This window comes from Melozone crissalis, unplaced genomic scaffold (genome assembly GCF_028551555.1).
Source record: "Melozone crissalis strain CALT ecotype California unplaced genomic scaffold, PUWL_Pcris_2 ptg000063l_1, whole genome shotgun sequence".
In the NCBI taxonomy this organism is placed as follows: domain Eukaryota; kingdom Metazoa; phylum Chordata; class Aves; order Passeriformes; family Passerellidae; genus Melozone; species Melozone crissalis.
In genome coordinates, this window is record NW_026535841.1 from 2,623,883 (window position 1) to 2,637,816 (window position 13,934).

The following is a 13,934-nucleotide window of genomic DNA, read 5'->3' on the forward strand; positions in this document are numbered from 1 at the left end:
TGGTTAAATCCCCATTCCTGACTGGTTAAATGCCCATACCTGACTGGTTAAACCCCCGCTCCTGAATGGTTAAATCCCTGTTCCTGACTGGTTAAACACTCGTTCCTGACTGGTTAAATCCCTGTTCCTGACTGGTTAAACACTTGTTCCTGACTGATTAAATCCCTGTACCTGACTGGTTAAACCCCCATACGGGACTGGTTAAACCCCCGTTCCTGGCTGGTTAAATGCCAGTACCTGACTGGTTAAACCCCCGTTCCTGACTGGTTAAACCCCTGTTCCTGACTGGTGAGAGCCCCATACCTGACTGGTTAAACCCCTATACTTGATTGGTTAAATCCCTGTTCCTGACTGGTTAAACCCCTATACTTGACTGGTTAAACCACCGTTCCTGACCAGTTAAACACTCTTTCCTGACCAGTTAAATGCCCATACCTGACTGGTTCAACCCTCGTGCCTGACTGGTTAAACCCCATACCTGACTGCTTAAACCCCCTTTCCTGACCGATTAAACCCTCATGCCTGACTGGTTAAACCCCCTTTCCTGACTGGTTAAACCCCCATGCCTGACTGGTTAAACCCCCGTACATTGCTGGATAAACCCCCATACCTGACTGGTTGTTGCGCATGCGGATGGCCTTGGCCTTGGCCAGCTCCAGGGCCGTGACCCAGCGCTGCCTCTCCACCTCTGAGTTGGCTTTCAGGTGGTAGGTCCTGCCCCCGTTGGACAGCACGATGTTGCACGAGTCCTCCGTGTCGATGTGGGCTGTGGACAGGTTGATGGTGCCCCGGCACGTGTGGGCCATCTCTGCCTGAGTCCTGCATAGGAACAGAAGGACAAGGAAGGGTCAGTGCTGCTGTACCTGACCCCAAAACACCTCCAAGGCACCCTCCTGCACAGCACAGACCAGTGGAGAGCTGGCAGCACTCACATGCAATCCACTAAAGCTGGAAAAGGTGTGGTATTCACATGCCTTCTGAACAGAGAGAGATTTAGCTTTCTCAGGATTCTCCTGAGAGAAGCAGAGAAAAGAATGATCAAAATAAAATCTCATTTGCTGCTCCTTTGTGCCCATGTGGAATGTGTTCTGGAGATTGTTTACCCAAGGTGATTGCTTGATTGGATTCTGGAGACGGTGTTTTAGATTTATTGAGCAATTGGATCCACATGTGTGTGTGTCAGGACTTCCAGGCAGAGAGTCACAGGTTTTCTAGTTAGTTAGTGATAGTTCTTGTTAGTGTAATATAGTTATAGTATAAATATAGTATAATATATAGTATAATAAAGTATAATATAGTAAATATAGTATAATAAATATAGTATAGTAAAGTAATTAATTAGCCTTCGGATATCATGGAGTTCTGAGCGTCATTCTTCCCTGTGTCAGGGGATCTTCACAGCATCCAATAGAAAAGGCCCTCAGAGAAACAAGGGCAGGCTGAGGTGTTTAGATGGAACTCGTTCCCTTGGAGGAGCAACACCCCATCATTGCTTACACATTCAAATCCCACTGTGTCCACTGCTTCTAAAAGCGAAGTTCCAACTACACAACACCAGCTTTCTCATCTCATTTCCACTGCAGCTCTTCTCCCTTGTCCCAGCTGTCCCACCTCCAGAGTCCAGCACTCTGTGGCTCTTTATACCCTCTCTGTTCCATCATTGTTTTTGTCCAAGTGTGCTCAGACCTCGTAGGTCCCAGCCCTGGGGTGGCAGCAGGAGCAGGGCAGTGCCCGTGCCCTGAGCCGGCACTGCTGGGGCACCTCCAGGGCTGGGGCAGCTCTGGGACCCTCCTGACAGGAGAGACCTGGAGGGGCTGGAGCGTGTCCAGGGCAGGGAACGGAGCTGGGAAGGGGCTGGAGCCCCAGCAGAGGCTGAGGGAGCTGGGAAGGGGCTCAGCCTGGAGCAAAGGAGGCTCAGGGGGCCCTTGTGGCTCTGCACAGCTCCTGACAGGAGGGGACAGCCGGGGGGGTCGGGCTGTGCTCCAGGGAACAGGGACAGGAGCAGAGGGAACGGCCTCAGCTGGGCCAGGGCAGGGGCAGGGTGGATTTTGGGAACATTTCTTCCTGGAAAGGGTGGTCAGGGTGGCACAGCTGCCCAGAGCAGGGTTGGAGTGCCCATCCCTGAAGGGAGTTAACAGCCATGTGGATGTGGCACCTGGGGACATGGATTAGTGGTGGCCTTGGCAGTGCCAGGTCAATGGTTGCCCTCAGCAATCTGAGGGTTTTTCCAACCTCAGTGACTCCATAATTCCACAAGAACATCAGAGCAGGGAGGCCTTAGAGGCACAGCCCAGAGCTGCTCTCACAAAGTGTTGCTGATCAAGCTCACCACAGGACAGAGATATGGGCCCTGCCAGGGAAGAATGGGCAGCACTCCAGGGATACCCACTGCCAACCTGACTCCTGAGGCTGCTTGCTACACAGAGGAGGCCACTCTGCCTGACCAGGAACTCAAAATCCCCAAACCCCCAAACATCTCAAGGACATCTCTCACCTGCTCAGTGGGACAGATTTATGCCAGGGCCATATCCAGGCCTGACATGAGGAGATGAAATCCTCCTGGTGCCTCCTAAAGACCTACAGCTTGTGTCTCTCAGCACCACAGGGCAAGTTCAGAGCCAGTGCACAGTGTGGTTAACCTTTTTGCAGGGGTGAGTTGGCCCCAAAGGAATCAAGCCCCAGTTTCATTCCTAAGTCATCCCTTCACGCTGCAGCACGTACTGTGCTCCCAGGAGGGATCCCTTCCCACCTTGAGAGCTACTAAAATCATCTCTCCTCCACAAAGCAAAGGTCCCCAAGGTGACTGCACAAAATCAGCTGCAGACACTCAGAGCCTCGCTCTCCCACCCAGGGAAACAGAGATGTTGCTCTCCCAGCTCCCCTCCCGAGCCAATCTGCATGGGAAATCAACTCCTATTAATCAGCGCCCACACACGAGGCAGGCACCTGACCCAGCCGGGAGCCAACCTCCTGTGCCCAGAGCCGGGCAAAGGAGCAGGGGTGCCCTTCAGAGCCCTCGCGGTCAGCTGGATCCGCTCATTCAGGCTGGCACTGGCTCTGGTGTAACCTGATCCCGCAGATCCCGGCTCTGCCCTTCCTGCAGCACTGCGAGCGCTGAGTTTGGAGAGTTCAACCTGGCTGGGGGTTAAACCTGAGCGCTGAGTTTGGAGAGTTCAACCTGGCTGGGGGTTAAACCTGAGCACCCAGAGGTGGAGGCAGCCAAACCTCTGGGATTTTTTAGCTCTGCGAGGGAGCAAAACCCGCCGGGATTCGCCCTCGGAGCGCCAGAATTAGAGCTGTGCATGGGAGGCTGGGGGAATGACAGCCTTGGAGAGTCCTGGCCAGGACACAGCAGAGGGAAAAAATATCCCAAAATACCACAGAGAGGACTAAAGCACCCACCCACCCAGCCAGGGGATGGCAAACATCATAATATCAACATCAGTGTGTCCCTTTTGCCAGCGGCAGGATCCCAAAGCACCAGGACACGCTCCATGGAAGCCCTGAGTGATCAACCCAAGGCAACCCTGCCCAGCCAGGGCACACCAGAGAGAAAAAATATCCCAAAATGCCTCAGGAAGGACTAAAGCACCCAGCCAGGGAATGGCAAACATCATCATATCAACATCAATGTGTCCCTTTTGCCAGCAGCAGGATCCCAAAGCAGCAGGACATTCTCCATGGAAGCTCTGAGTGATCAGTCCTGCCCAGTCCAGCACCCAGCTCCAGACAGAGCAGGGCAGGAACCACGGACAGATTCATGGCTGACCCCAAAATCAGGCTTGTGGCAACACCAGTGCTGTTGTGGATCATCAGAGAGGAGATTCCTTACTCTAAAACCAGTGATATTTTTACCACAATGCCAGCAAGACTATCTCAGCTGTCCAACCTCCTCTGGATGCACAGGCCCCAATTCCCACGTGGATTTTGTCCAAGCAAGCACATGTTCCTGCTCTGAATATATATTTTTCTTCTTTTATTTCAACAGAATAATAGGAATTTCAGACTGCTGAAAATTCTGGCATCTCCATCACCCACTCTTACTCACCAGCCCAACACAGCTCTTGTATCACAGCCACTCACAATGACAGGTTTTGCAAAAATCTTGAAAGATTTTCTTTTTAAAATATTATTTATAGCATTTCTCCCTTTTTTTGACTGATAAAGCTACTTCAGCTCCTTAACACCACAAATCTAAACACAGAGAGTTTGACAAGACAATCTGCAGCATCAGTTCCTTAAAAGGGCTTCAGTCTAAAACTCCTGGAGTCTGATTTTCAGTGACTTGGATTCTACAGCCTGACAGAGCAGCTACAACACTGCAGTACCATAAAAGATCAGCAATTATAATTTAAAGACCTGCTTTGTACTGCTGAAGGGACACTTGAGCTCCAGGAGGCTGCTCAGCATGCCAGGGCTGTGCAAGAGAGAGATGCTCCCAATTTTTAACAGCTGTACCAAATCTCCCTGGATTTAAACAACAAATCTCCCTGAAGGGCTCACAGGACAGCTTTATCTATAGAGCAAAGAGAAGAAGGTGAAAAAGGAGATAATAAAATGTTTTTTGCCTGCCAGCTCCACAGCTGTGGTTTTGGTGATACCCCAACAGCCAAAGGTTGAGCCCTGCATGTTGGGAAGTTGCTGCTGACACAGGATCTGTAATTAAAACTGTGTGGCTCTGCTGGAAGCTAACAGGGCACAGCAAGGAATGAACAAGCCAAGATCACACTCTGCTCCCAACCCTTAACCAGCACAACGGATGCCTGTGGAATTTCTCTGAAGGATTTTCTTTCTACCAGCAAGGCTCTGCACCATTCTGGGTAGCCTTGTCCCTCCTAAAACTCAGCTTCTTGTCTGACAGCTCCAACAGCACCAGGCAGAGGAGCCCAGCAGGGAACTGAGACCATCCCCATGTCCCAGGCACAGCAGAATTCCAGCCTGAGCATCCTCAGGGAGCTCCCAGCAGCCCAGCCCTGGGACCAGAGCATTCCTGCAGTCCTGGAAGCCCAACCAGAGCATTCCTGCAATCCTGGAAGCCCAACAGCTGCCCCAGTTCAGCCAAGCAGGGCAGGAGTGACACCTGGATGGACAGGTGACTTTGTGACATTCTGTCCTGGCTGGAAGCATCCAGCATCATGAGGGGAACAGAAACACTCAGGGCAGTGAGGGACAGGTCTCCAAACTGGATTATCCACCTGAAACCCAGCAGGGTTTCACACAAACCCTGAGCTGAGGGTGCCCTTCAAAGCTGGCAAGGGCAGACTCCAGTATCACCCACGTTCTAAGGCACCTCCACAGGGAAATCCAATCACATTTGAAGTTATTTCCCGAAATATGTTCACACTCTCATCCTGCACATTTTCCTGATCATCTCAAAACCACTGCTTTGCTGTAAGCCTCAGAACTCAGCACAGCTGATTCTACATCACAGAATCATGGAATGGTTTGGGTTGGAAGGAACCTCAAAACTCATCCAGTGCCACCCCTGCCATGGCAGGGACACCTCCCACTGTCCCAGGCTGTTCCAATGTCCAGCCTGGCCTTGGGCACTGCCAGGGATCCAGGGGCAGCCCCAGCTGCTCTGGGCACCCTGTGCCAGGGCCTGCCCACCCTGCCAGGGAACAATTCCCAATTCCCAATATCCCATCCGTCCCTGCCCTCTGGCACTGGGAGTCATTCCCTGTGTCCTGTCCCTCCATCCCTTGTCCCCAGTCCCTCTGCAGCTCTCCTGGAGCCCCTTCAGGCCCTGCAAGGGGCTCTGAGCTCTCCCTGGAGCCTTCTCCTCTCCAGGTCAGCACCCCCAGCTCTCCCAGCCTGCCCACAGAATCTCAAACACTGAATTCCCATCTTATCAGTGTTTCCTGCTGTAAATGTAGGTCAGGATCACACTCAGCCACCTCCCCAGGACAGGCTCAGAGAAGCACAAGGTGAGCAGGAGAGACTCCTAAAGGAGGTTTTGTCCTCCTTATGCCAGTGTATCCTTCACCCTGGGCTTTTACTCCCTGCTGTTACACCAGAACCACTGAAATCTGGTTCAGAGGCTGCATCTGAACCCCCAGACCACACACTCCAGGGACTTCACCCCAGAGTTATCCAGGAGCCAGAACAGCTCATGAGCAGCCTCTGACCCAGCCTTCTCCTGGGAAAGCAGCACCAAGTGCTCCAACAGGGACCTGCTGGGATCTCTGGAACAGCAGGAGGCACCAGCAGGGACACCAGAGCATGGGCAGCGCACCACTGAGCTCCCTGGACACTGCTCACCCAGCAAGCATTTCCTCATTTAAACAGCATTTACAGAGAAATCTCCTGCTCTTGCTGCACAGTCTGGGGGGTTTCCTTGCCTTACATTTGTTTTCCAAGGAAGTTTTGCTGTCCAGGTTTGAGGGGTGAGTGTAGATCCATGAACAGCCTGCCCTGCATGACCAGACAGGTTCTTGCAGGTGCCACCCTTCAGCTGGATGGGACAGCACAGGGGCACAGCCAGCAGGGATGCTCCCAGCTCCTCCTCCCTCAGGCAGCCTCAAGGAGAAAATAAGAAACATCTGAAGAGTTTGAAAAGGAAAAGGCACAGAGAAGGGAAAAGAGTGAAATTGTTTGGTTTTGGGGTGGGTTTTGAGTCTCTGGCTGAGAGGTACAGACCTCACAGCAACATTTGTCACTACCCACGTCGGATGGAGCTGGACACCAAGCCCAGGTTCATCCTGGAGCTGGCAGATGGACACACTGAGGGACTTTCCCAGTGAGCTCCACAACCACGCTGTATTTGGAGCTCAGAAACACTTCTGGCTGCCAGATCTCAACAGAATTACAAATCCAGGCTCCTGAACTGCTGCAGATCACACCCAAAACCCAATCCAAGACAGCCAGGAGCAACAAACAGCACAAACCACTGCACAAAACCAACAGCTCCATAGAACAGACAGAGAGGGGGTTCAGACAAGAGCCCAGGAAGACAAAGGGAATGGCTTCCCATGGACAGGGGCAGGACTAGATTGGATGTTGGGAAGGAATTCTCTCCTGTGAGGGTGGGCAGGCCCTGGCACAGAGAAGCTGTGGCTGCCCCTGGATCCCTGGCAGTGCCCAAGGCTGGATGGGGCTTGGAGCAGCCTGGGACAGTGGAAGGTGTCCCTGCCTAGCACAGGGGGTGGAACAAGATGATATTTAAAGTCCCATCCACCCCAATCTGTGACACCCTCGCTGCTTCTTACACCACTGCCCTCTCCGGACTCAGAGATTAAGACCTGGTTTTTCTACTGTTTATTTTATGGATTGAGTAGAAACCAGTTTGTAAAATTCATTTCTTCATCATACTGGAAAATATTGTAACATTAAAGGCTCTGCAGCCTTAGAGGAATATTTATACCCATGGCCAAGAGGGAAATGCCCTTTGGAGTCAGGTGCAAGGACTGCTGCAGGCAGAGGGAAGGAGAGAAATCAAGGCCAGGGAACAAACCAGGCAGAATTGGACAATTCAGTAGCTGGGACAGGATTTGATTTCCTTCCCAAGCACAAGGGATGCCACAGCCCTCAGTCCCTGCTGTGCCTGAGCAGCACAAGGATTTCCATGCAGAATTCAGAGCCTTGCACCAGGGTTAGGCTGAGCTCTCCCATTCCCCACAGCATTCCTGCAGGGCTCAGGGACAGGAGCTGCTCTGCCCATTGCTCACTGCCAACAAAGGGCTCTTGTGCCACCACCCCCTCCCAGCAGCAACAACAGCTCCCTCATGGCTCAGCTGCCACTCCCAGAGCATCCATGCCCACATCTGGTGTGTGAGTTCCCTGTCATCCCCACCCCACACGCCAGCCTTGAAATATCACACACAATGAGCCCTCCTGCACAAGGGCTCCAAGGCACATTTCCCAGTAAACTCAGATTTCCCAATAAACTGAGATTTCCCATTTGTTCAGTTTTGGGGGCTATAAAGCCAGTGAAATCTCTGCTTCCCTTTTAGGCATGAGAAATCCCAACAAGCACTTGAATTTGAGCTCACATGCCTGAAGTCAGGGCACGGGACATTGAAACCAAACCTCTTGGGGTTATTACTCTCCCTGGGTTCAAGGAAAAAGGGAGTTTATGGCAGCTCAGTCCCAGAACTCAAATCCCCAAGGGGCTGCAGGCCTGTGGCTCCAGAGGTATTTTCCCAGTGAGTTCAGCACACCACAGCTGGTTCAGCAGGGCTCTCACAAACCACAAGCTCCATGTGACAAACAGCTCAGATATTCCCTTTGCTTCCTCTTTCTGCCTTCCCCAAAACCAAGGAAGCACAAACCAACCCCAAACAAGCACATGGCAAGTGCTGGGCTGAGATTGCTGTAAAAACACACGAGTTTGGATCTGTTTAAAGGCCAACTAATCTGCAACTGGCTGCAGGCAGGATGGGCATGGACTGGGAATGATCAGGGCTGAGGGAAAGCCTGCAACCCTGGCTGCAATCCTGGCTGCAATCCTGGCTGCAACCCTGCAACCCTCACCAGCCAGAGGGATGTCTGCAGCTCAGGATCATGGAAACATCCCCCACAACCTATCCTGCAGCTTCCCAAGCTGGTTTCCAGGACAAATCCCTGCCCACACTGGGACCAAAGAGCCTCAGCAACACCACCCAGGCAAGGATTTAAGGAAGATTTGGCCATACAGCTCTTCTGTAAGCAAGCAATAAGCACAGCGGCTGGAATTCACACTCCTTTCTCCACCTTCATTTGGCTGCAATACCCACCCCAGCAAAGGAGGAGCCTGGAAGATCCTTCTGCTCCAGATCATTCACAAACAGCCCTTGTCTGTCTGTGCTTCAGAGAGGGAAAAAAACTCCAGAGGAGCTCAGGACAGGCAGTTTGTCAGACCAATTCCCTCAGAGCCACAGTGCAGGGTCACAGACATCTTTTATGAAAAATCCTTTCTTCAAGATTTTTTCTCCTGAGAAGCTGAAAGGCCTCAGGAACAAAATGTAAACAATGGTTATCTGCTGCTGGGGAATGCAACAGGTGCATCTGGGATTGGTCTCATGTGGTTGTTTGTAATTAATGGCCAATCACAGCCAGCTGGCTCGGACACTGTGTTATTCATTCTTTCTTTTTCTATTCTTAGCCAGCCTTCTGATAAAATCCTTTCTTCTATTCTTTTAGTATAGTTTTAATATAATATATATCATAAAATAATAAATCAAGCCTTCTGAAACATGGGTCAGATCCTCATCTCCTCCCTCATCCTCACACCCCTGTGAACACCATCACAGTGCAGGACCTGGCAGTGCCTGCTGGGAAGGTTCCATCCCACGAGGATGGGACGCTTTGCCAACGCCAGCACTTCCTACTCGGAAATCTCTCTGCTGTGAGAGAGTTCCATGAGAACACTCCCTGCTGGGGAAGTGCACGGCTGTGAGAACGTGCTCAGGGCAGGAAAACCACCACAGCCCAGCTGAAAGGGCTCTGCAAACAACACCCAGGCCACCCCTCACCTCTTTTCCTAAATAAAATCAGGGTGAGCTGCAGGGTGGCTGAGGAGCACAGAGCAAACTCCTCCCAATACACAACATATCCGAGCTGGGTGCCAAGCACAGGGGCTCATGTCCTGAAAACCTGTGTAAAACCTGCAAAAATGCACTCAGACCTCAAAATGCTTTCCCTGCCACAACCAGAATCACAGCAAAAGGCACAGTTCCCTTCCCCCTGTTCCTCAATGCTGATTCTGCAGTGCTCCCACTGACAAGACTCCCACCCCAAACACAAAGATGCTCTGAAGTCAGCCCACCCTGCTGCACACCTCTGGGATTGCCTTTTGTCCCACACTTCTGCCTCTGTTGTGTGCCTGCTGCAAGTTTTCTGCCAGGACACCTCAGCAGTGGCCAGGAGATAAACTAAGGCATAGTGCAGGTCAGCACATATGGCTGGCAAAGAGAGTTTGTGTTGGGAGTTTTTATGAAAACAAAACAAAACAAAACAAAAACAAACAAACACAAAAGATAAAATTAATGTTAAAAGAATTTACTGGGAAGCACTCCCACTCCTCCCAGCACACGGTGCTATCTCCTCTGCACCTCTGGAGAGGCCGGTGTGGCCCTGGCTGATAAGGGTATCAGCCCTGCAAACACGGGCACCCAAGCAGCTCCTGGAGGCACTGACTGGTTTGGGGCTCCACCTGCTCCACCACACCCCGGCTCTGCAGGGCACAGCTCCCTGAGCTGCTGTGAGCCCAGCCCTGCTCCCACCCAGCGCTGCTGCAGCTCCCCAGAAAGGGCTCTCACTCCTTCCCTTCCTGCAGGGCAGAATGAAAGGAACTCGGCGTGGGAAAAGCATCTCAGGACACGAACAGAAGGAAAGGCTCTAAGAGCGTGTCCTTGGTGGCAGCTGGGCTGCAGCTGACCCAGCACAGGGACACTGGTGTCCCTCACAGCCCAGAAACCAAACCACCAGCTCAGCAGCTTCAGCAAAGGCCCTGAGCACGGCTGAGGAGCCAGGATCCGAGCATGGAGCTGGGAATGGCTGTGGGGAGCTGGGAGTGGTGCAGGAGCCAGGATCCAAGCATGGAGCTGGGAATGGCTGTGGGGAGCTGGGAATGGCTGCAGAGCCAGGATCCAAGCATGGAGTTGGGAATGGCTCCTAGAGGCAGGATCCAAGCACGGAGCTGGGAATGGCTGTGGGGAGTCAAGGTCTGCACATGGAGCTTCCAAAAACACCAGAGGAAGCCCCCCCAGTCCCCCCAGTTTTTCGTTTTCCTTAGTTTCCAAACTAAAATGCCAAAGATCCAGAGATGTGAAATCCCATTAAGACTTCCAGCTGCTGCTGAGTTTATCACATCAGTGATATCCCATCACTCATGGAAGGTCTCATCACCTCCACAGCCAGCAGGATAATCCAAGACCTGGGCCAGGCCTGACTCACGAGCTCAGTGGTTCATTTTCAAGCAAGAACAAAAAAGGAGCAACCACACACAAGGTTCATTTGACAAATGCTCTTTACTAGACAAGAAACAAATGCACTGCAGCAGATGAGAGCCTCAAGCAGTCATTTTTCTCATTACAGCCTCTGCTTTCAAGTTTGTACTGGTGCTTCAGCCCTTGGGAGTTGTGTTAAATGATCAGCATAAAGATCAGCCACAGTCAACTCGTGTTTATCTTTTCTCACCACCACAGCCAAGGACATAATAGCACACAGGGCACACAGAGTCAACATTAAAACCCCATTTTTACTCCTATCCCATCAATTCCTATCTCATTTCCAATATTCAGACTGGTTAAAAAATCCTGGTTTTCCAGACTACAGACTTTGGGGATGTATTTGCTTCAAGCACAAGACTCACCCCATCTTTCAGAAATTGAGGATGGGTAGAAAAGCTCACTCCCAAGAATTTTTCCATGCTGCAAGCATCTCTCTTTTCTGCAAGTTACTGTCAATGTTAATGTTTTCAGCACCCAATAAATTTCCCTCAGAGACAGCACATGAGACACAGTCTGTGACCTCAAACATCACTCTAAAACCATCACACTCCTGACTTCTTGCCAGCTTTCAAACAAGGCTCAGTTCTAGCCCAGGATCTCTGTGTGGATGAGATCTTCCTTAGGGACAGACATCTAGATGCAGAATCTCCTTCTGGATGAAATATTCCTTGAGGAGAGATATCTGGATGCAAAGCCCACATGGTTGCATAAATATAATTTTTCCTCTATTTTAAGGCATGAGAAGAAAGATAAAACTTCGTATCTAAAAGCTGAACTGTTGTTTCTCAGCCCTGGCCTATGAAATCCTCAGTTCAACAAGCACTTTGCTGCAGGTTTATGTGGAGGGAGGTGCCAGGTGTGTGTCCAGGGCAGACATGGAGAGAGGTTCCTTCAGCTCCATCTTCTCCCTGAACAGGACACACAGCTGCCTCTGCCCAAGGCCAACACCCAACAGCAGCAGCTTCTGCAGCCTCCTGTGACCAGCCACAAGTTTATTCTGTGGTAAATCCATGCTCAGCTCCACAATCAGCACATCCTGCTGCTGGGAGCAGCCACCCTGGGGCAGTGCAGGCAGCTGCCTGCTTCCAGAACAGATTCCAGAGGGCAGGAAATCACTGCCTGAGAGCAGGAGGAGGGAGAATGAACTTTCCTGCATACAAGGGGCCTCCATGACCTCCATGCCCAGGAAAGCAGCAACTGATCCTTGCAGGACACGCTCCTGAGGAGTCCTGAGCTCAGCAATCCTGGGAAGAGCAGGTTTCCTGTAAGAGCTGAGCAAACAGAGGGAAATGCAAGCAGCACAGCAAACCCTGTCAGCAGTGTGAGCAAGGGGCAGTGTGGCACAGTGCAAGACCTTTCCCATCCCTTACAACACCACCCATAAAATAAAATATGTTGGCAGCTGGCATTCCAGATGCTGGAGATGCCAAGAGCTTGATTTAAAACAGAAATCAAGAGTTAACCACTTACTGGGCCATGACTGGGGCTCAGGGTGCTTTTGGATCAAATCTGCAGGTGCCGAAGTGACTTTGGCCAACAGCTTGGAGACAGGCCTGGCACATCCCAGCTGCTCCACTGTGACACCAAACATCCTCCTGCACTGAGTCTCAGTGCCAGGACACAGGGAATGGCTCCCAGTGCCAGAGGGCAGGCATGGATGGGATATTGGGAATTGGGAATTGTTCCCTGGCAGGGTGGGCAGGCCCTGGCACAGGTGCCCAGAGCAGCTGGGGCTGCCCCTGGATCCCTGGCAGTGCCCAAGGCCAGGCTGGACATTGGGGCTGGGAGCAGCCTGGGACAGTGGGAGGTGTCCCTGCCATGGCAGGGGTGGACAAGATGCTATTTCAACTCCCTTCCAATCTAAACCGTTCCATAAATCTCTAATGCAAGACATACTCTGGGATCATTCAGGGCTGCACATTTTCTGCAAAAACCCTGCAGATATTGACTGTGGGTTACCAGGAACAGCCAAGAGGGAAGGCAAAGTCACTGACCTTCACAAGGGACAGCTCTCACACGCAGACAACGATGAGTTGCAGCTTTCAGCCAATTTCCCAACTGCTCAGACCAGACCCTCTGTGTTATTTCAGTGCATTGTGTTGCAAGACAAGTTGTGTGGTGCAATAAATGCTCCGAGGTTTTAATGCAGAAACATTTCAGTTGTTTCAGCACAATCCGAGTCCTGCCCTTCACTCTCACCCCTGTGTGCTGCCCTGGCTGCAGCCAAGTCAGGCCATCCTCCCGCTGCACAGGACACCCTCACACCCCCACAACACCCAGCTGCCACCCCAGCCCTCTGCTCCACGCTGGGAAGGTTCACATGCACAAAAGCAGCAGCAGCACTTCATCCAAAGCCACTCCTTCCCATTCCAGCACCACTCTGGGCAGCCAAGGGGCTCCTGCTGTACACACCAAGGCAAACAAGCAATCCACAGAATCATGGAATGGGACCTTAAAGCTCATCCAGTGCCACCCCTGCCATGGGCAGGGACACCTCCCACTGTCCCAGGCTGCTCCCAGCCCCAATGTCCAGCCTGGCCTTGGGCACTGCCAGGGATCCAGGGGCAGCCACAGCTGCTCTGGGCACCCTGTGCCAGGGCCTGCCCACCCTGCCAGGGAACAATTCCTCTTAATATCCAACCTAAATCTACTCTCTTCCAGCTTTAAGCCATTCCCTTTGTCCTGTCACTCCAGGCCCTTGTCTGAACTCCCTCTCCAGCTCTTTTGGAGCCTCTTTAGCTGCTGTTTTTTCATGAGAAAAACACCCATTTTACACATTGCTTGGCCAGGCAGCTCCACAACCCCCTCAGCTGCTCAGGCTCCTGGGAAGCAGCAGGATTGTGCCAGCAGATCCCAAAATCCCCCTGCAGCCCAGGCCCTGGTGCTCCACAGAGGACATTAAAGCCTCCATCCTGAGAGCTCGTGTCCAGCAGTTCCTGTCACAGGGACAGGGCTGGGAATGGTTTATTTTTAGCCCTCAGCATCTTTCATTTCCGTAGGAGC

At 51.9% G+C, this 13,934-nt stretch overlaps 1 protein-coding gene across 5 annotated transcripts in view; it reads right to left on the reverse strand.

Moving 5' to 3' along the window:
• The window catches only part of OSBP2 (oxysterol binding protein 2), a 105,191-nt gene that overhangs the window by 77,355 nt on the left and 13,902 nt on the right, over nucleotides 1-13,934 (reverse strand). For all 5 annotated transcript variants that reach the window (XM_054288581.1, XM_054288580.1, XM_054288585.1 and 2 more), the window contains one exon: nucleotides 611-819. In XM_054288581.1, the coding sequence (XP_054144556.1) occupies nucleotides 611-819 (209 nt within the window). The remainder of the gene's footprint in view (nucleotides 1-610; nucleotides 820-13,934) is intronic.